This window comes from Tachypleus tridentatus, chromosome 13 (assembly GCF_004210375.1).
Source record: "Tachypleus tridentatus isolate NWPU-2018 chromosome 13, ASM421037v1, whole genome shotgun sequence".
NCBI lineage: Eukaryota > Metazoa > Arthropoda > Merostomata > Xiphosura > Limulidae > Tachypleus > Tachypleus tridentatus.
Window position 1 is genome coordinate 254,796,903 of NC_134837.1, and position 23,760 is coordinate 254,820,662.

At 36.2% G+C, this 23,760-nt stretch overlaps 1 protein-coding gene across 2 annotated transcripts in view; it reads left to right on the forward strand.

Moving 5' to 3' along the window:
• Positions 1-1,486: 1,486 nt before the first annotated feature.
• The window catches only part of LOC143240484 (uncharacterized), a 103,768-nt gene continuing 81,494 nt past the window's right edge, over positions 1,487-23,760 (forward strand). Inside the window, exon 1 of one of the 2 annotated variants that reach the window (XM_076482982.1) lies at positions 1,487-1,513. In XM_076482982.1, the coding sequence (XP_076339097.1) occupies positions 1,502-1,513 (12 nt within the window). In that variant the 5' untranslated portion in view covers positions 1,487-1,501. Of the gene's footprint in view, positions 1,514-3,054; positions 3,817-23,760 lie in introns of those variants that run through there. The other variant, XM_076482981.1, reaches the window with a different exon arrangement.

The window sequence follows — 23,760 nt, forward strand, 5'->3', positions numbered from 1 at the left end:
ATAGGTGTGTCATTTTACAGTTACTGTCATCCAGTCACCGCTTCTATGACAGAAATTCGTCCTAAAATATTCGAGATTAATTCACAAGAGACGCGAGTGCATTGAAAAACAAATTGATTGAAGAAATACTTGTAGTATTTACAGATTACATACGCATCTTGATCAAATCAAATATCTCACTTCTGTGTATGATATCATCACAAATTCGAGGATTTCAAAATTCAAATTCAGTTCTTTTCTGTAGGTTTTAATTACGAATGGATTTTCCTCGATCTCTTCTAAGCTTTTCCTAAGAAATATTTATTTTATAAAACTAACTTTAAATTTATTTCGATTTTTAAAAAAAAAAATAATCTAAAAACTAGCTTGCAGCGAAAACAATATTCTACTTTACCAAAATTATAAAACAGAAGGTTATATTTAGTACATATATTTAGCTGTAAACTCGTTTTATGTTCGCATACGTTTAAACAGAGGTTTTTATTTAGTATGTGTGTGCATTTCGCTTTAAACCCATTTCATGTCCCTACATATTTATTTTTAGCGATTTCCTGGTTCTTCCTAGCACTTACTTATAGTGGTAAATAAATAAATAAAACATTTTCATTGAATAACTTTCAAATTGAAGCAGAATGCATTTATCAGGAAGTGATATAATTGAAGCACAAATATGTATGCAAATATTTATTTATTATACCAATTTTTATCACTTTTCACCTAATGGTAAAATTCCGGGCATGAAGATTACACAACGAAAAATTAACAGAGCTTTTGGCAACTCTTATTCTCCCAGAACAAGAAGGAATCCTCAATAGCCGTGGCACTTAAAATTATTAATTTAACCATACGACTTTTTTACCTCTCGTTATTAGCTATATTGTCGTGCGCCAACAATACAAAAAGCAACAACAAAACAACAACTCAGAGTCATTCTATGAACCAATGTTACGCGGCTACAAATACTAGAATTTGGTTTCAGGTGGACTCAGGCCAGGATTTCAGAAACCTGAAGATGGTATAAGAAACTCCGATATTCGAAGTTTTCACAAGTCGGGTGTACAGGAAGTGACTCAAGCTTTTAATAATTTTAGAAGTGTCACAATATTTGTCTTTCTTTGCATATTCTACAGCTTTTATTATTCGGCCACTAAGTTTCATGTAGTTCTAGTTATATGATAAGAAACCATTCCTGATTGGCCACTGAGTTTTATATCATTCTAGTTGTATGATAAGGAATTGTTTTTGAGTATAGAGTGTAATATATTCACGTTTGTCTGAAACTGTTTTTTTTTTTAAGTTGCATCGATTTCTGTAACGATTGCTTTTTAAACGTATTACTGTGATAAAATATCTCTAGAAAGAAATGCAGTAATCGTGAATGACATTAACATTTAAGTAGTTTTGTTTTCTGTGTAAGATGTGTTAAACTATAAGTAGGTTATTAATCAAATACTTTATATCAAGCAAACGTCGAACCTGGAAGCTGCATCAACAGTAGTCAATGTTTTATACAGTAAGATTTCATGTCTTTCGTTGTCAAGCATAATATTTTGTAGTATCGTATTTCCTGAAAAGATATATTTATATGCAAGATAGCTATTGGATTGGCCCGGCATGGCCAGGTGGTTACGGCACTCGACTCTTAATCTGAGGTCAATTCTGCTATTCGTTGGTAAAAGAGTCGCCCAAGAGTTGGCGGTGGGTGGTGATGGCTAGCTGCCTTCTCTCTAGTTTTACACTGCAAAATTAGGGAAGGCTAGCGCATCTCGTGTATTTTTGCGCGAACCTTATTCACCTGACCATGTCAGGCTCTGTGTACAAGCAACCTCGTTCATGTATTTCAAGTAATGAATAATATACAAGTATCTTATTTGAATTATGTTAATAATTTAATCGACAAACGTGAGAAAATAAGCTGGTAAAATAAAACACTGATTAAAAATAAACTAGTCCATTGTCTTCAAAAAATTGCGAGAATAATAAATAAATATAAATTATTTTAATAATGACAAAATGATATTTAAATTAATTCACGAAAATAAATATATAAATTAAAATAGGTGGCCTGATCAAGGAAACTTAAAATGGATATTTTATATACTTTTCTGACATTAATTTGGAAATTCTTTGTTGTGAATCAGTGACTTATCTGTGCTCTGTCCCTCGCCGGTATCGAAACTCAATTTTTGGTACTACAAGCCTTCAGACTTAACGTTGAGCCATCTTGAGGAGGAGCACGTTTCGAAAATGGTGAAAAAAAAAAGTATTCGTTTTTGTTTTTTGTTTCTCATAGTTTCCAAAACACTGTGGTTGCTGTGAGATTAAATTTTCTTCATTTCCAGCTCGTACATAAGAATGAAGAAAATATTTTAAGGATGTAATGTTTTCTCTGTGCATATGAATTGAATTATCCGAATTTGTTAACGCATTATAATTATTACAAAATTGATTTATAATATTTTAAGCAAGTTATAAAACATATTTTGTGGATTCGATTAGAAATATTGATTTCTTTTGTTAAAAATCGAATGTCACGATACATGTTGTGGCGCTAAAATTCGGACTTTGACACCTGGCAGTTCATTGTGTAACATAATTACAAACAAACAAATACTATGCATGTGTCTCAGCACTTTCATCATTCGAACTTTCTGAAAATGTCGTCGGCAAAGGTAAGTAAATTAGCAATTTTTTGTTGTTTTTCCAGAAGCATCAGAAGACTTTGGTATCAAAATCTGTAGAAAAATCCTGTTTAAAAAAATTGCATATTGACTTATTGGACGAACTTAACTAATCTTGCAAAGTCAAGGTTATAAATTAATTATTTCTTTAGAACAACTTTTTTATATCCATAAATAAAAATGTAGAAATATTATTTAATGAGAGTTGTTGTTCTCCGAAACTCAACTTTTCTAGGCCTTGGTTTCGTTTTAAGTAGACTAAGTAGGAATACAGCGAACAGCTTTTCTCGAGTTTATAAACCATCGCCCTCTAGTGAGCAAGTATGTAGTTTACGTTGTGTGAGATACACAGTACAGTGTAGCGTACCTGGCGGTTAGGGTTTAGTTAGTTGAAGTCGTACTGTGGTGATGGTTGTATTTAACTGTGTTATTCTCAGTTAATGAATTTTTCAAATGGGTTGACTCTTCATCTGTAAATGTCCTTCGAAGTGTAAGCTACATTTCTCTAAAATAATTCGACTTATAGGTGTCAAGACAATTGACGTTTTTCGTTTGTTGTGATTTTGTTTTTTTTAAGTGAGGTTACTTGTTGATACATACTTTGCTAGAATGTCAGCGAGGGCTTTAAGTAATAGGAGCCGCGAGCGCTGAGAAACGTAGGTTCGAGGAAGTACGCTTTCTGGTGACTGTTGGGAGCAGACGTGAACTTGAACTGAGTTGAAGAAAACAAGGTGGTTTAACTTTGTTCGACAAAATTTAAAGTTTTTTTGTGTTAACTTTTATTGTAAATGTTTATAGGATTTGTAATCACCATACCTTGCATAAGAGGTCTAAGTTTTCAGCAAATCTTGTTTGAAAATGAGTACATAAACTGAGATAAACGACTTGAATAATATTTCGTGCGTTGTTGACTGTAAGCCTAAAGTAATGTGGTAAAAATTAATATAAACAAACCGTTTTCTGTCAAGAGTGGAATTTTGAAACCAGTTTAAGACGTTAACTCGCGAGGTTTATAACAATGACACCAAAGACGGATTGCAAGAATTTTGCTCCAAATATGTTCAACAAATCAAAATGTCGTCACTGTTTCAAGACGAAGGAAGCCCATTCGGCTGACGCCCTAGAAAGTAACAAAGTAAGTAAACATGATGCGATTTTAAAAGATGTTTACACCTCGACGTTAAAACAGAGGGTTATTTTAAACTAAGATTAAACTGATATATTTTCAAACAAGGGAAAACTACTTCGTAATCCCTAGTTTCTCAAAGATTATACTGTGGTATGTTTTCAATTCTGTTTTTCCCTCCGTTATAAAAATATAATATTGTATAGTAATAACGACAAATAGAGATAACTGTAGACTATTTTACAACTATTTTTGTCAGCGAATACTGAACGTTTGTTGACTTCTGTTTCTACGGCATAATTAGTCATCAGGTTTTATGGGTACATTTGCAAATTCATTATATAAATGTTTATAATAGTTATGTATTATGTCCTGAATGAAAAAAAAATTATTTTTGTTGTGGTGTAATAGCAGAAAAAGAGATAAGCTGTGATTCTGTTATTAGGCTTATCATAGTTTCGGTGAGATGCTGTTAGTGTTAAGCTATTCTAATATATCCAATATTCTATTATTATTATTGTTAAGTCTATTTTATGACAAACGTGTGATATTAGTGGTTTATTGTAAAGTCGTTCATATACATTTCATATGTTCATTGTGAGATACTTAATAGGTAGAGGGTAATCAACATATGCCAGTAGCAATATAGTTATTTCTTCTCTCAAGTTTCGAGAATTGACACTGGTCAAATCTAGGAAAAAAACAAAAAAAATATTAAGTATCAAGGGGAGAGAGCATTAATTTATTAATTTCTTTTTATCAGATTTTAATATAAATGTGATGTTATTAAATTTAATGTGGGTAACAAATTTTTTTAAAAATCTAGTTAAGCCACGTGCTATCCTCGCCCCAGAGATGATAATAAATTTGGGATCTACCCAAATTTTGGGCTCCAGAAACAGTTGTTTTTTCTGTGTAGTATGTATAAGTCTAATACTTCTTTATTAAGTGTTTTGTTGTTGTGAAAAGAAAAAAAAAACGCAAATTAATCTAAATAAACCTAAATAAGTAAGAGTGAGGTATAATTTAATATTGTATTAATGTTTTAAATTTCTCGTACATTCAAGTGATTTCAATGGCCACCAATAAAACGTAAGTACCAAAAATATCATGATACATTTAATGACAAATAATTTTAGAATTATAAAGGAAAGTACGTAAACATTATTATTATTAGGTCGATATATATAAGTTTCTCCGAATCAAAACGACATTCTGATCTCACCCTTCAAAAAAAACAAACAAAAAAAAACATTGTAGACACGACAATTCCCAGTTTCATAACAGATTGCTGGATATGTTGTGTTTTTGTATTCCTTCTTACACTATCGAATTACGAGTATTAATAATGATTCATAGCCTATAGTTTGTTTTTGTTTTTTAAATTGTTGTCACGTGCTACCATACGAATCCTATCAACTGGAAAAATAAATATGTTTATTTCTAAATTTAAATTATTATACTTTGCATAACGCTATAAATCTCAAAGTTGTGCTAGCCGTCCCTAATTTTAGTCCAGATTGAAGACAGCTAGTCAACACCACTCACCTACCAATTCTTGGACGACTTATTTACCAAATAAAAGTGGGATTGAGCGGAACATTGTAACGTGTATGTGTTTTCTTACAGCAAGGCCACATCGGGCTACCTGTTGAATCCACCGAGGGGAATCTAACCTCTTATTTTAGCGTCGTAAATCTGTAGACTTACCACTGTACCAGCGGGAGACGTTGTAACGTTCCACGGTCGAAAAAAAAATAGGTTAAGGTTTCGATACCCATAGTTGACACAGCACAGATAGCCCATTGTGTAGCAATGAGAAGAAAAAAAAAAAAAAAAAAAATTCGACATGAAATATTACTATAGAAAGTTGGTTTGATTTGTTTTGAATTTCGCGCAAAGCTACACGAGAGTTATCTGCGCAAGCCGTCTGTAATTTAGCAGACTGTAGTGCACGAGCTGTTGAGCAGCATGTTTACACCATCACGTGGAGTGGTAAGAGTGAGGCTGTCTTTACTTAAACCATCCCATAAGGGGGAAATGGGTATCCCATGTGTTTGGACTAAGTGTCTTTCTCTTTCCTTGGCCACAATTTTCCATTGTCTGTCTTGGGATAACCATCCCTGTAGCCAACTTGCTCGTTTCTTGATTGGCACAGGGCTCAGACACTTTGGTGTTTCACAGAGCTTGTTTGTTTGTTTGTTTTTGGAATTTCGCACAAAGCTACTCGAGGGCTATCTGTGCTAGCCGTCCCTAATTTAGCAGTGTAAGACTAGAGGGAAGGCAGCTAATAATCACTACCCACCGCCATCACTTGGGCTAGTCTTTTACTAACGAATAGTGGGATTGACCGTCACATTATAACGCTCCCACAGCTTAAAGGGCGAGTATGTGTGGTTTAACAAGGATTCGAACCCGCGACACTCGCGTATATAAAGTTTTAATAAACATGGTTCTCAATAAATATGTTATGTAGAGAGAATTTGGTGCAGCGATTAACACGTGTTATTATGTGATAACACCATGTAATATTTTACAATGTACCCGAGTGCAGCGTGCGATCCAGTAGCGACACCTGTTGACATGTGTGTGAGAGTATGTTTGTTTTGTGCCAGTGGCCTTGAAGAAAATAACATTGTCATCAACTCTCACCATATATTTATATTGAAATCATGCTCACAAGCACACTGGGGTGAAATAATTTTGTTGAATGTTTCATTACCAGAATACTTGATTAGTGGAATACGGAGTTAGGGTTTACAGAAGGGTAACATGTCGTGGGCGAATCGAACCTCAGATTTTAGCGCCTTTCGTTCATAGACTTACTGCTGTCTCATTGAAGGTCAAGAACTTTGGTAACAGCTACGAAAGATCAAAGTTACTTTACTATTTAAATATGGCGTGCTTGTATATCAGATATGTTAATCATTTCGTTTTTATAATTTGGAGAAATTCCATTGTTCCATACAGAGGTTAAATGTATCTGAATTTAAGCCATTAAGTTAATTTCCAATTAGTTAACTATCGAACTCTGGACTTTTCCTCGCTTGATGTAAAAACCAGTCATGTGACAGAAATACATCGAGGTTACAAATTGTCATCTTATCCTGAGTGCTTCTCGTTGAGACAGCGGTCAGTCTACGGATTTACGACGCTAAAATCAGGGGTTCGATTCCGCAGATAGCCAAATGTGACATTGCAGTAAGAAAACACACATACACATACGTTTATCCTGATTAACAAAGAAACAAACTAAAAAAATGAAACATTATTTTAATATAAATTCAAACAGCGCCATCTACAGTATATCATCGCACATCAATTGATAGCCCCTCCCTTGCTGAGTGTGTGTGTTTTTATGGACGTACACATGTCCCGATTAATCTCTAAGATAAAACATCTACACACAATTAATAAAAGAGTGAAGTGTAAAACAATCTGGTTGTTTCGAAACTTACAGACACCCACAAAAAAGAAGCATTTCGGCGTGTTATCAGTTAATCCACCTGTTTTCGTAATCTCTGAGTATTTGGACGAGTAATCAGAATCCCAGAAACACAGTCAAGTTTGCATTTTTTTTCGAGTACTCTTAAAGAAAGAATAGTTTGGAAAATAGAATAAAATACGACGGTGTGGAAAGTTCAGAAATCTATCCATATAAAGCGGAACTTGTGGGAAGACGCATCCCTTGGAAAGCTTGTGTGCTTCCTTGTTTTGAATTTCGCGCAAAGCTACACGAGGGATGTCAACGTTAGCCGTCCCCAATTTAGCAGTGTAAAACTAGAGGGAAGGCAGCTAGTCATCACCACCCACCGCCAACTCTTTTACCAACGAATAGTGGGGTAGATTGTATCATAATAATGCTCCTACGGCTGAAAGGGCGAACATGTTTGGTGTAACGAAGATTCGAACCCGCGACCTTTTAGATTACCAGTCAAGCGCTGTAACCACCTGGTCATGTCGGGCTCCGTTATGGTGCTCTATTAAGCCTAATTTTACTGATGGGTCCCAACTCCATTCATTTTTTAAAAAACTTTTCTGAACTCTTGAACATCAAATTATTTATGGCTCCATGAATTTTGTTGGTTACAGGGCCCCTAATAACGAGTCACACACGAGTGAAATTTCAACAAACATAACATTACGTTTACATTTAAATCCACAAATTTTGTCTGAGTTCTGCAGTTCTTAGTGATTTTACCCAATTTTGGGTCAGTTTTTCACACGAAGTGTTGTAACTTAAATACTGTAGTGAATGGTATAGAAAGTCGGTAATTTGAGGGTTAATTTTTTTTAGTAAATTAAAACACCGAAGAGATAGACTACATACACCCTGTGTTTTGTAATAGCCACAGTATGTGTTTTGTAATAAAATACTTAATAATGTAGAAAACTCTAATTAAACAGAAATATAATCTTTTAGCGCAAAATTACATAATGGGGCTATCTGCGCTTTGTTCACCACGGATAGTCAAACCCAGGATTTTAGTGTTGTAAGTCCTTAAAGTTATTGCTGCCTCATCAGGGGGCATATAATTTATGAAGTACCAGATTCATTTTGATTGTGATAAATCACAGGTTTGAACATATACAGAACTGGTCAAAGGTGTTAGAACAAAGTCAAGAATTAGATTTCAGGCTACTTTCAAAGAACAATGGAAGGTAAATCATAGGACATGGAAATGTTATTAATCTTCATATTTAGTGCAACAGAAACTCAGTGGAAGTGTTTGTGTTTAGCAAACAGTTAATATTTTGTGTCCTCCTTTAATAACTACAGACAGTCTTTCAGACATTGCTACAACATATGTAATCAAAGTGTCCTTTGGGACTTTACTCCAAATATTTCAAATACACTCACATAAAGTTTCTTTTGAAGTAACTTTTTATTTGTCAAGTTGTTGATCTGTTAAATCCCAGATCTGATCAAGTGGGTTGGAAGTGGGGCTCTGTGGGGTACATTGTATCATTTCAATGACTCCACCAGCTTCTTTATTAGCTAAGTAATTTCTGCATAGGTTGGATGAATGTTTGAGGTCATTATCTTCTTGGTAGTAGAATCCTTTACCAACAATACGATAACCACTGGGTATACCATAACGGACCAGTATCTCATGGTACTTGTACTGGCCCATTATTACATCTGTTTTACAAATAGCTCTTGTCACCTTAGCAGAAAAAACACCCACAAACCATCACACCTTTTCCCCATTTTTCATTTGTAGGTGCTGTGCACTAAGTAAAATTAATCTTACTTCCGCCAGACGTAACCTTTGAACCAAGTCTTTCGAACTTGGACTCGTCCGTCCATAACACATTTTTTCAATTATCAAGAGTCCGGTTTTTGAACCCTGAAGTAACTTTCAGACTCTCGATAATGTTTGGAGGTCGAAGTAAAGGTTTTTAAACTGCGACCAGGTTTTCCATTATTATTCAGTCTTCCTGATGCTGTATATCTGGGCACTTTTCTGTCGTATGGTAAATAATTGTTTATCTCGTGCTTAACCCTGAATATTATTTCATACCCCAAATTTGATAATTATGTTCGTTCAAACAGAACCCTTATGACATTAACTTGATACAAGTATATGGTAATTCTATAGAATGCCAAGTATTGTCACCCTCACTCATTCAGTTGTCAACAGGAATCAGTGAAACATTACCATAGTGTTAAAATTTACCTTCTGTAATGACGTGGAAGAATTAGCCCACAAAATGGAAAGAATGAAAAATATTTTCTTGTCCCAACCCTTTTGCACACTACTGTATTTGTGAGAAAATTCAGTAAAACGTAATTTTAAAAAGCCAATGCGTGAATTACACTGTCTTGAGTCTGTTACTGTGTGTATACGTCACTGACGCAGAGAGCTCGCTAGTTTCTGGCTTTGTAAATTTCAGCTTTTAGTTTTAGGGTCGCGGGTTCGAATCCCCGTCACACTAAACATGCTCGTTCTTTCAGCCGTGGGGGCGTTATAAAGTTACGGTCAATCCCACTATTTGTTGGTAAAAGAGTAGTCCAAGAGTTGGCGGTGGGTGGTGATGACTAGCTGCCTTCCTTCTAGTCGTACACTGCTAAATTAGGGACGACTAGCGCAGATAGTCCTCGTGTAGCATCGCGAGGAATTAAAAACAACGCAAACATGACGTAGCCTAGTAATTCGCGATGCGTTATCATAAAAGCCTGTAGTCGTGAGTTACGTGGAACGGTCAGATTCTGTTATTGCTACAAACTAGTTGCATTCCCGCTAGTCTTGTAAGCTCAAAATTAGGGACGGCTTTGTGCAGTTAAATGTTGAGTAGCTTTGTGAGAAAATTCTGAAAAAAGCAAACAACAGATTTAAATTTGTTTACAGATATAAAACACGCAAGTGTGCGTGTGTGTAAATGTTCGTACTCAGACGTTTTATTTTTAGTTGTGGTTTCACGTATTCAGCATTGTTGATTGTTGTAAGGGTTGCATGAAAAGTACAGTGTCAGTGGCACTTCGCTTTGGTTTAAAGTGACTCGTCATGGCCATCTACAGGCGAAGCTGTCTGTACTGACTTACATAGCACCAGGATAGAATCTATCTATATATATTATAAATTGGTGGTCTGTAACAAGGGATAATTTTGTTTTCCGTAACTTTATTGGAGAGCCCATAATATCGTGGAATTACTACGAGTTTATTTTATTAGTTTAGATATGGAAGAAACTGTCAAAATTTCAATCCAAATTATTGTACACAAAGCTACACGATCTTGTATTCTCATTGCGGGTATCAAAACCGAAATCTTATGGTCATTGATCTATAAATTTGTGAGTGAATCACGGAGGAAGGTTGGACAAGAGCTCTTCAAATGTTATATATTTTAAACTGATGTTGCTTTTCGTTTATACAGAGAGGTCAGCATATAATACATGACGAAATGCGCAAATACGACATAAGCTTTTGTTTGTTATTGTAAACATATAACACTGGAACATAATACTATCAGATTGAGATGAATAACCATTTAACTAAGTTTACTTATATTAAAGGGACTATTTTGTGAATGTTAATAAAATGGCCTTTAACAGAACTGACGGGAAGTTATTTGTCGGGTTAACATTTTCGATTACACCGACTAACACTTAAGATCGCACAAAACAATGATGTTAAGTTTTGCAGTTTTTAAACTAAATTTCGTCTCATTATTCGCGAAGCTGCATTTTAAGGTTGTTAACATGATCTGAGTTGAATAAAAAACAAATCATATTTGGAATTTTATCTTTACTCTCAGTCAGTTATTTGTTATCAAATCTTCCTTTAGTTTCTTTGAAACTTTGATGCAGTAATACATTTAAACAACAAAACCAAAACGTGAAACAGTCTGGTAAAAACGAAACAACACAGGAAGTTAGACGTGTTTTAATTCAATATTCTGACAGGTTTATATACATCATTGCTATTGCTTTAAGGACTAGGTTAAAGTAAACCGGTTTGATTCACAAGATACTGAAGGTAAAGCTGTGTGAATGTCCCCCCGCTAGTACAGCGGTAAGTCTACGGATTTACAATGTTGAAATCAGGGGTTCCATTACCCTCGGTGGGCTCTGCAGATAGCCCGATGTGGCGTTGCTACAAAAAACACACACGCTGTGTGAATGACTCGTTCATTTATAGCAGCTCTGTGAAACGTTGTGTGATTTTTTTTTTGTAATGTAGAATTGTTTTACACCAAAGTATTCCTCACACGACTAACAGAAAGTTGCTGTATCCATAATGTCGTGCTTTGATTTGTTTCGAATTTCGTGCAAAGCTATACGAAGGCTATTTGCGCTAGCCGTTCCTAACCTAGCAGCTAGTCATCACCACTCGTCGCCAACACTTGGGCTACGCTTTTGCCAACAAATCGTGAGATTGACTGCAGTTATACCGCCCCCACGGCTGAAAGGGCGAGCGTGTTTGGAGGGAAGTGGATTCGGACCCGTGACCCACAGATTGCAAGTCGAGCGCCCTAACCACCTAGCCATGTCGGGTCCTCCGGTGAGGTACTCTGTACTTAACCAGTCATGTCGGGTCCTACGGTGAGGTACTCTGTACTTAACCAGCCATGTCGGGTCATACGGTGAGGTACTTTGTACCACTTAGCCATGTCGGGTCCTCCGGTGAGGTACTTTGTACTTTGTACCACTTAGCCATGTCGGGTCATACAGTGAGGTACTTTGTACCACTTAGCCATGTCGGGTCCTCCGGTGAGGTACTCTGTACTTAACCAGTCATGTCGGGTCCTACGGTGAGGTACTTTGTACTTAACCAGTCATGTCGGGTCCTACGGTGAGGTACTCTGTACCTAACCAGCCATGTCGGGTCATACGGTGAGGTACTTTGTACTTAACCAGTCATGTCGGGTCCTCCGGTGAGGTACTCTGTACTTAACCAGTCATGTCGGGTCCTACGGTGAGGTACTCTGTACTTAACCAGTCATGTCGGGTCCTCCGGTGAGGTACTCTGTACTTTACCAGTCATCGTAACGTCTATTATTACGTAATTAATGAAACAGGTTAGTGAAATTTTTTTTTTTTTTTTACAAGACCAAACGATTTGAAACCTGACTGGAGTTAATTACTATACGAATCCAATTTGTATTCTCAAAACGGCTGGTATGGGTGTTAAGACTTTAATTAAAATAAAGTACAGAACAACGTTTCGACCTTCTTAGGTCATCTTCAAGTTAATAAAGTTTGTAAGAGACCGTTGCCGAGCACATATCTTAGGGACGAGAGTATGAACAAGCGCGGTATTTTAGGGGGCGTTGCAGTATATGTTAGGTTATTAATCAGTATAGGTATAAAGGTGTTCCTTTATTTTGGCTTTAGTTGTTGTATAAGTAGGGTTTCTTTGATTTTGCGTTTGTTTATTTTTGTTTCCCTATTTAGTATCTGGGTGTTTTCTATGGTTATGTTGTGTTTATTTGATTTACAGTCTTCAAAAATGTGTGAAATTGTTTGTTTTTTTTTTAATGTTCTCTGAATCTGGTTTCCATTTTTCTGCTTGTTTCGCTGATACAGAAGTCGTGGCAGTTGTTGCATTGTATTTTATAAATAATGTTAGTGTTGTGTTTGTCAGTGTAGTTGTTACATAGTATGAACTTTGGTTTTGTACCCGGTTTTTTATTTGAATAAATTTGGTATTTACTGGAATGTTGTGTTTTGTTATAAGTGTTTTCCAAATATTGGTTATTGTTTTGTTGATATCAGGAATATATTGTATGCAGCAGTATAAGGTTTTGTAGTTTGTTGTTTCTTGGGATTTATTTATTATTGTTTGTTTGTTGTTGACCGTGTTGTTAAACCAGGTGTGTGTGCATAATTTTTTCAAGAGTTTTTGAGGAAATTTCTTGAGGTTGATGAAGTGTTGTTTTATTTTGTTTGCTTCATCATTAATGTTATCAGGTGAAAATAGTTTTGTGGCTGTATTTAGTTGGTTTCTTAAGTTGAGTTTTTGTTTTGTTTCATGTGCTGAGTTCCAGAGAATGTATAGTCCAATATGGTTATTTTTCCATGGATTTCTGTTTTGAATTGTATATCAGTTCTTGTGATCTTGAGGTTGAGAAATGCTACTTGGTTAGTTTTTTCCTGTTCACAGGTGAACTTAATGTTGGGGTGTATGGAGTTAACGTAGTTGACAAAAAATTGTGTGTTCTGTAGATGTGAATCCAGCAATTGTATCATCAACCTGTACCAGTTTAGTGGTGGGTGTAAGGCTGAACTGATCGCTTGTGATTCATTCTGTGTCTTGAAAATGTTAGCTAGAACTGGTGACACGAAGTTCCCCAAACTTAGGCCATTTATTTGTAGCTAGTTTTGATTATTGAACATAAAGTTATTTTTGGTAGTAGTGAATTATATACCTGAATTTTGAAATGGAAATACCTAGGTGGCGTTTACGTTACCTGTTTACACGTATCATCTGTAGTTCTATAATGTTTATTACGTTTTTTTTTGTATGACCACACTTTTTATGCAACGCTGAGTTTGTTTGTGAGGTTTCTTATAACAAAATCACAGCAGGTATGCAAGGGAAATCGAACGCTTGATTTTAACGTCGCAAATATTGTAAACTAAATTTAGATTTGTGAATAATGTCAAGAGATTGCAATTAATTCATTATTCGATATTATAAAGCAGACCAACTCTTTAATTATCCTTTATATGTATATAAATTACGAGTCCTCCACTGGTACAGAGGTAAGTCTACGGATTTGCAACGCTAAAATCTGGGGTTCGATTACCCTCTGTGGACTCAGCAGATATCCCGATGTGGCTTTGCAATAAGAAAACACACCAATACGTATATTAGGAATATCGTTTTTTTAACCGAAGGTAGAATTAAAAAAGAGAAACTGTAACATTGAAATTTGTTACTGTACTGCCACGATGTGGCATTTTGTTTTTTCGTAGACTTTTATCAGTTCCCAACATTGGAATGAATTAGTATAAGAAGTCAGTTTTTTTTTTATAGATTTGTATCGATATATATATATATATTACTTTTTGTTACCAGTAAAAGAATGTAAACTCTCGTGTGTTTCTTTTTTCCAAATACAAAATGTTTCGATTTTTTAAACCAAAATTATAAGGTTTTAGAGCGTATTAATATCAAAATATTGCCAGCTGGCACGGTTAAAAATACACCTCTGCTGAAGAGGCGTTTTGATGTGTTCCTGAGCAGACAAAAATAAAATCTGTTAACTCTGCGTTCCAAAACTTCTCGCATTTCTAGTCGCGACATAATGGTTCGTAGAATGACTTCTGGTTTTCAGGTTCAAACTTTTAAATAATGATTCCGTCATCTCTTGACCAATTTCAGATCTAATTGTAGTTTTGGACTTAAGAGGCCACCCATTTCGATTGATGTATTTAACCATGTCCAAAGTCTCGTAGCTCAGTTACTCTAATCTTACCCAAAATACTTGCACGTTGAGGATAGACTTGTAGAGGCCCTTGGGGTAATAAAATCGAATTGAGTGCACGCAAGCCCCACGCTTGGTAAAACTGACGTACAGAAACGTAGCTAACGAAAAACGAAAGAAACGTCTCATAATTATTTTCTTGTAATTCTGCCCAAAAGAATTTCAAGTGCCGCGGATATTGAAGATTCCTTCTTGTTCACGTGTAACAAAGCCCGGCATGGCCAGTTAGTTAAGGCACTCGACTCGTAATCCGAGAGTCATTGGTTCGAATCAATGTCACAGCAAACATGCTCGTCCTTTCAGCCGTGGGGACGTTATAATGTGACGGTCCAATCTTGCTATTCGTTGATAAAAAGTGTATCTCATGAGTTGGCGGTAGGTGGTGATGACTAGCTGCCTTCCCTTTCGTCTTACATTGGTAAATTAGGGACGGCTAGCGCTAATACCTTCGTGTAGCTTTGCGTGAAAATTCAAAACAAACAAAGATCCGTTTCTACATGTCTTTATGATTCGTCCCTATACATATTATTATTATTCGTATCTGTACATGGGTTTTTATTATTCGTCTTTATATCTGTCTTTATTTCTTCTGTTCCAATCTGTTTTAGAATATGAATTAAACGTACGTTACAGCTGTTATTATAAGGAACATCATATCCCAAAAGGTTGAGGGAAGGAGGGCAAAGAAAAGAGGGCTAGCGTGGGCCCCTAGTTCAGTTATGGCTGGGGGAATGGAAGCCTTACGCTTTGCGTATATTATATCTTCGCCCGGCCTGACTAGAAATATTTCAAAGTAAGTGACATTTAAGACTTCCTTCTGAGCTTGAGAAGGACGACAGGTGACCCCTCCCACTTAAAATGACGCCACTGGTTGTTACAATGCTCAAGACTTGAATATACAGGCTTAAGTTTGTTTCCATTAACATGAATGTGCGTTTTACTTGTACACTTATCATGCTTCAGATATCTCTTCAGACAAACGTCATGAGGAATACAGATATCTCTTCAGACAAACGTCATCAGGAATACAGATATCTCTTCAGACAAAATGCATCAGGAATACAGATATCTCTTCAGACAAATAGCATCAGGAATACAGATATCTCTTCAGACAAACGTCATCAGGAATACAGATATCTCTTCAGACAAAATGCATCAGGAATACAGATATCTCTTCAGACAAAATGCATCAGGAATACAGATATCTCTTCAGACAAAATGCATCAGGAATACAGATATCTCTTCAGACAAAGGCATCAGGAATACAGATATCTCTTCAGACAAAAGGCATCAGGAATACAGATATCTCTTCAGACAGAAGTCATCAGGAACACAGATGTCTTTTCAGACAAAAGTCATCAGGAACACAGATATCTCTTCAGACAAAATGCATCAGGAATACAGATATCTCTTCAGACAAAATGCATCAGGAATACAGATATCTCTTCAGACAAATAGCATCAGGAATACAGATATCTCTTCACAGATACAGATATCTCTTCAGACAAAATGCATCAGGAATACAGATATCTCTTCAGACAAAATGCATCAGGAATACATCAGGAAATACAGATATCTCTTCAGATCATCTACAGATTCAGACAAAATGTCATCAGATATCTCTTCAGACAAAATGCATCAGGAATACAGATATCTCTTCAGACAAAAGGCATCAGGAACACAGATATCTCTTCAGACAGAAGTCATCAGGAACACAGATGTCATTTCAGACAAAAGGCATCAGGAATACAGATATCTCTTCAGACAGAAGTCATCAGGAACACAGATGTCATTTCAGACAAAAGGCATCAGGAACACAGATATCTCTTCATACAGAAGTCATCAGGAACACAGATATCTCTTCAGACAGAAGTCATCAGGAACACAGATGTCTCTTCAGTCAGTTATTGGTAGTTTTCAGTGTATGCACCATGAAACAATGAACAAAGTTGCTCATTATTATTGCTGGCTCTAAGTTTTTCGTTAAGCCCGCATTCTTGGTGACTGGTTCGAAGGGAGACAATACGAAATGAATGGTTCGTTTGTTTTTATGAATGTTTATACGTACAGGTTTAACATACTTTGATGCCCAGTGTTTTGTACTTTAGTGATATTGAAAAATTGGACATGTAATTCGACAAGAGAGAAAGATATTTGAAACATTTTGGCCCCTTGAAATAGAGAAATTCAGTGTCCTACAAGGCTTAATTAGAAGTACCGTGTTCGTACACAGTTATATCAATCATATATCAGTCGAAGATATTAAGTTGTATTGTTAAAGTTGGGTACTAGGGGTATAAACATATAGAAAATATAAAGTGGTATTGTTAAAGTTGGCCACTAGGGGTATAAACGTATAGAAGATATAAAGTAGTATTGTTAAAGTTGGCCACTAGGGATATAAACGAAATATTCCGATCTTGGTGGCATTTGAGAATTTTGTGGTTTTTAAGATAACGTTTAAAGTTTCTCCATTTTAAAATGTCATTTGTATGTGAACCAGCCAGTGGTTGGTCATGAGAGTTTTCCGTGATGGTCGAAGCAAAAACAGCCCATTGTATAGCTTTGCGCTTAACAACAAGCAAACAAGTCATGCGGTATCCAAGCGCCATCCATTTATTCTCTACACTGGTTTGCTTACATTGGTTGGATATTTCTGATGTTCATTGTTGGGAGTAACCAAAATTGAATCAAACGTAAGAACAGAACCGTTTAGGATCTTTTATGTGAAGGTGCAGATGTTTTTGGTGCACACTACTTACCTGAAGTCGTTATGTGTTTTAAGAAATGTTTCTGTTTATGAAGTGTTTACAGTAAAATTCGGAGAATAGGTTCAGTTGAGTGATGATGACGCTGGTCTAACGATATGTGTGTGCATGTGTGATAATATTACAACAGGTGATTAGAATTTCGCGAAACATTGATGAATCATCGCTAACATCTGTGAGTTCGTGGAGGAGGATCAGTAAAAGAAGAAATGTCAATAATACACTCCATGACGCACCGTTTGGCCACCAGGTGGTAGTTTACTGATGCCACCTGCTACTGATGGAATTATAACACTATGTAATACAAATTTTGTTCCTGAATAGTTTGTGTTATTTCTTCATTGCTTATGTTGTAACAGTACAGAAAATGACCACTTTTCCCTTCAAACTTTGCTTCTGTGACCTGGATAATGAAATTTAGAAATTAATCTATTTTCTATGTAAAAACAGGCAAATTTGCATATTTTCATTTACATAAGGTCTGAATAAAACTGCATATGAATCAAGATTTACATGTATTTATACTAAAGTTACACAAAAATCTTTAGAAGTGAGTAGTTTCTCGAGATTTGCGACTGTAATGTAAATAACTTTCACGTACCAGCCCCCAAATATAGTCTCACATCATGTTTTCGTTATACGCTCCCAGGTCACAAAAGCAAAATTTGAAGAGAAAAATAGGTCTTTTCCATTTACTTTATGCATAGGCAATTGGGAAATAACCCTTTCTGCCCAGGAACAAGAAAAAGTAAAAATGTTGTTAAATAGGGTTATTGATCTTGAGATTATATGTCTGTCAGGTGACTTGTAAGTTGGTTTTGAATCACAATAACACCAGAATTGGTGTAATCTTTGGCATTGCTAAGACACAGTATTTTGCTGTGAATACTTTTTTACACCTAAACAACCACCAGGTGGTCGAACGAGCGCCACAGAACGTCTGTGTCAGTTTCATTTGCTTCTCATCCTACGGACCTTCCAGTTCTCACAACGATCCGTTAATGATACGCGAATTTTGAATCACTTACGTGTATTGCTTGTTCTGGCGTGCTTTCTAAAAAACGATATTCTTACCAAGTAAACTAACTTTAAAAAACAATAATTCCACGTTGAAGTAAACACGTTTCTCTGACGCGCATCTACCCGCGATATTTACACCTTTTTTGTATTGTCGTATCAATGAACCTGTAACGTATCTCAGGGACTTGCATATAATTTTGATTAAACGTTCTCTTTATATTCGCCCGGCATGGGCAAGTGGTTAAAGCACTCGACTCGTAATCTAATGGTCGCGGACTCGAATCCCCGTTGTACCAAACATGCTCGCCCTTTCATCCGTGGGAGCGTTATAATGGACGGCCAATCCCACTATCCGTTGGTGATAGAGTAGACCAAGAGTTGGAGGTGGGTGGTGATGACTAGGTGCCTTACACTGCTAAAATAGGGTCAGCTAGCGCAGATAACCCTCGTGTAGCTTTCAAAAGCGTTCCATTAAAACCTGAACCGTAACTGAAAGTTCAAAGCTGCGAATGGTTACACTAAATGTTAAATTATACTCGAATTATACAGTGGGTGTTTTCCATGCTAAGTAGTAAACGTTATTCTTGCAAGAACCGTGTTGATAAAATAATAAATGGCTACCTGTATAAAGTTCCTAGTTTTAGATAGAAATAAAACAAATGGAAAGTGAAAAGAGAGAGAGAGAGAAAAGCCGGTGTTATAAGGTTGTTTATTTGCAGTGTTAAAATGTTTTTTATACACCAATATGCAACACTGATATCTGGTAGGAGAGAATAAGACAGCTCTTTCCGATATTTAAATACCCATTGTGCAACACGCCGTAAGAGTGGCTTATGTCTCGAAATAACTTATCGGTGAAAAGTAGGCTTAGAAATCTGTGGATTGATAAGGTGTCAACCAAGGTCTTAGAGCTCAACCCCCGAGTAACTGTTGTCATTCTAGACATCTGGTGCTGGTGTGACGTCGCCCTCTGAAGGTCACTGGGCAGGCAAGATCCATCCCGGCAATATTGCTCCTGTAGTGTTAAAGTGTAAGATGTAAGGTTAATCCCCGATCTGAACAAACATGTTTTTCTGTTGCGCTAATTTGGGAAAGATGGAATGAACAAAAGACGCATAGTTTTGCGCGAACTTCCAAGCAGACAAACGCTTGTGTAAATTTGCTGAAAGTTCGAGAAAAAATAGTTTAATCACATTTTGAAACGTCGGTTATATGATATAACTTTGTCTCGTATGCTAAAATATTTGTTCACTTCCCAACTGAAGACTGAACTGAGATATCCAGACATCATTCCTGAATAATCGTCCTGAATAACAATGGTACGTAGTAAGTATATATATGTTGGGGAAAGTTTGTGTTTTCCGATATAATTAATCGTTTATTGTATTAAGTTTGATAACATACTTAGCAATAATATTGTAAAGTAAAGTCAATTTTCAAACTCATATTTGTGTAACCTTAGTTGACTTGTACAAATGTTGTTAATTTTAACGATTTGGATTGGTTGGAATTTCGCGCAAAGCTACACGAGGGTTATCTGCGCTAGCCACCCCTAATTTAGCAGTGTAAGACTAGAGGGAAGGCAGATAGTCATCACCACCCACCGCCAACTCTTGGGCTACTCTTTTACCAACGAATAGTGGGATTGACCGTCACGTTATAACGCCCCCACGGCTGAAAGGGCGAGCATGTTTGGCGCGACGGGGTCGCACGCCTTAACACGCTTGGCCATGCCGGTCCAAGATTTTGTCTGTTAGCAGTATGTATAGCTGTGGTAAAAACCGTTGTTAAACCTGATAAGAAGATTCGGTTTTCCTTGCCTATTTCTGTCGGAACTGTAGGGAAATTGTAGAGATAATAATAATAATAAAAAGGCTGAGTCAGCTGTTCCATGTTTCTCAACATGAAGCGAGACAATAAAACTTGTTTGAGCGCTTTGCTTTAAAAAAATGTATTTTTTTCAATAATTTATGTCCAAAACAAATATAATATATGTATTAATACAAAATACAAGAAATAATTTATTAGTCCAAAATCTTTTAGGAGGCATGTCCTCTTTACTTGTCTGACGAGCCTCCGTTAACAAGGAAACCTTATCGACAAATTGGACTAATTAGTGGGATAAGCAGAATTTAAATGATTAATTTGAGGTTATCAAAGTAGATGCAGTCTCGAATTAAATGCTGGTACTTTTCTTCAGGGGTCGTCTGTTAGTTTTCAAAATGATAAAGTGCCAGAATTAATTTGTATATGCGTAATGAAGACGTCACAAACATTATAAAAAAACACGTGGAACTATATTCAACATCTTCATACTCGGATGTCTTAAGAATCTAATAAACGAAACTTTATTCGTTTATTTATGAATTTATTATTGATATTTTTAGTATTTTGTATGCTGTATTCGGCCGTCAGATGGAGCTAATTCTGCTTAAGTTAACAATCTCTTAATTTTTTTTTCTTCTCCCTAGACACTTGCTACAAATGCAAGCCCGTTTTTCAGAAAACTAGATTATAAACAAAATCATTTTACTGACGAAAAAAAATTCTCATGTTGTGTGCTGCTTGCTCTTGGAAAGAATACATTACCCATGGGGCATGTTATCCATTTTATTTATCGGTGTAGAAAAGAGATCTGTTATTCACATGAGGTGGTCTGTATCAATAAGATTTTTTAAAAAATACAACATCTTTAAAGCTATTTGTTGACGAAATTATTTATAAGTTGCTGAATTTCGTGTTTACGGGATGCCTAATAGCACGAGACTGATAAAATGAAAACACAAGCAAATATATATATATATATATATATTCAATATTACAATTAGCACATTAATTACTCAAAGAGTTCCCTACGTATTGCTTGTAGAAAATTATTTATAACGCGCAAACTGTTTGTTTGATACTGATTTAACAGGCAGAAACATGAAGTTGCTCATTATTATGTGGCCCGGCATGGCCAGATAGTTAAGGTACTCGACTCGTAATCCGAAGGTCGCGGGTTCGAATCCCCTTCACACCAAACATGCTCGCCCTTTCAGCCGTTGGAGCGTTATAATGTGACAGTCAATTCTGGTATTCGTTGGTAAAACAGTAGCCCAAGAGTTTGCGGTGGGTGGTAATGACTAGCTGCTTTCCATCCAGTCTTACAGTGCTAAATTAGGGACGGCTAGCGCAGATGGCCCTCGTGTAGCTTTGCGCGAAATTCAAACCAAAACAATCATTATTATGCACTATGTAAATCTCCACAACTAGTAGATAGTATAAAAACAAATCGTCATATTGAAGATTAATTTCTATTTGGGTTCAAGTTTCGCACTTCTGGACTTGACTGACTAAAATTACAAAGCTATCGCAGAAGAGAATGTAAGACTTTGACAACTGTAACTAAGGTGAAAACGCCATTCTGGCGCATCTCACCAAACAGCGATAAGTCCTGAAACCCAAGTGGCCTTGAGTGCTTTCTTCATTAATATCATGAGGAGAAAAATAAGGTCTTGCTAACTAGGTTAACTAGTAGCCGAATTCATATTTCACTCGGACATATGCTTATTTATTCAGACCCGTATATTCTCTCGCGTGGTAGTGTACCTTCCTCAAGACCTGAAATAGCCTGGTGGTCAGGTTAGGACGTTAAACTCGCAATCTGCGATTCGCGGGCTTGAATCCCATGACGAAAATGCTTGCCCTTTCAGCTATGGGTGTGTTATAATTTGGGAATGAATCCTACTATTCGATTGTGGTAGCCCAAGAGTTGATGGTATATGGTGTCGACCGGCTGCTTCCTTCCACTTCTAAATTAATGACGACTAACGCAGATGGTCAACGAGTAGCTTTGCGCGAAATTCAACAAATAAACGAATGGAACAATCGCATCTAGGGAGCTGAAAGATATTTCTGCAGCATCACTTGGAATATAAATTTATCTGTAAGATGTTAGGACGGTTCCCAAAGTTTGTTTTGGAACCTCCATACGTTCAATAAATGTGCCATATCACTCTAGGCTTAATCTATGCAGGGTGGTTGTACTATGTGGGTCAAACCGTGTGTGGGCATGGTCTTGTCTGTCTAATTAATATGACTGCCTCTTTGAAATGCCGCTGTTATATGTTTCGTTTACCTACATACAAACGGCTATTTAAAAAGTTACGTCACCCATACTTATTCGTTCCAGGATGGTAACTGTTCTAAACTGAATATTTCTCAGGATGTTCAATGTTATTTGTCGCTGTTCTCTTTCATTATTATTACTATTAATAACATAGCTTATCGTTTATTATAAAACAAATTTCATTGTTGTGATATATATAAAGACATTTGTTTCGTTCCGCATAGAACTGTGACACCATTCACTATTACTTGTTAAATACGTAACACCGTCTCCATTAACTGAGTTTTAATAACTATGGGTTTTGGCTCGAAACTCTGTGGAAAAGAAATGTTTAACATATAGATACAATTAAATATGAAGTTGTTGTTGGTTTTGTTTTTTTGTTTTTTTAGTGCCTTAGAAACGGTCAGAAAATAGTGCACTACGGACTTTCAGATACTGAAAAGAATATGTCACATAAGACTTCTTCAGCAGTTATGTCTTTAGTGTTAAGGTACTACCTACCATCAGGTGTTATCCATAGAACACATTATCCATTTTTCTTTGGCAGATTTGGAAAACAAAACCGATAATTTAATTAGATGTTCAAATTGGAATATAGAACTACAATGCAGTGGCGGATTTAGAAGGAATTGGCTGGCAATGAATAACACATTTTCAAAAATGTGACATAAATTTTGAACGATATAAGAAGGGGGTAGTTAGTTACCCACTTCGTAAGTCCGCTGCTACAATGGTGATATTGAGGTGTTGATGTCACATCTCGCCTGTACCTCTTTACATATGCCTAAACGAAGGCGTGTGTTTTTCCTTATAGCAAACCCACATCGGGCTATCTGCTGAGCCCACCGAGGGGAATCGAACCCCTGATTTTAGCGTTATAAATCCATAGACATACCGTTGTACTAGCGGGGGGCTTATAAACGAAGGCGTTTCTTGTCATTAAAATTTGCAACTGATGCCTTTGAAATCTGAAAAAGGTTTAATAGAATGGTCATGCAGGAATATAAAGGTTTTTATATACATACACATATATGTTTCACAAGTGGATATCGAAGCTCCATTGAATTTTCTAGGAAGAAGCAACACAAAAATATAGATTTCAAAATGAAATTTA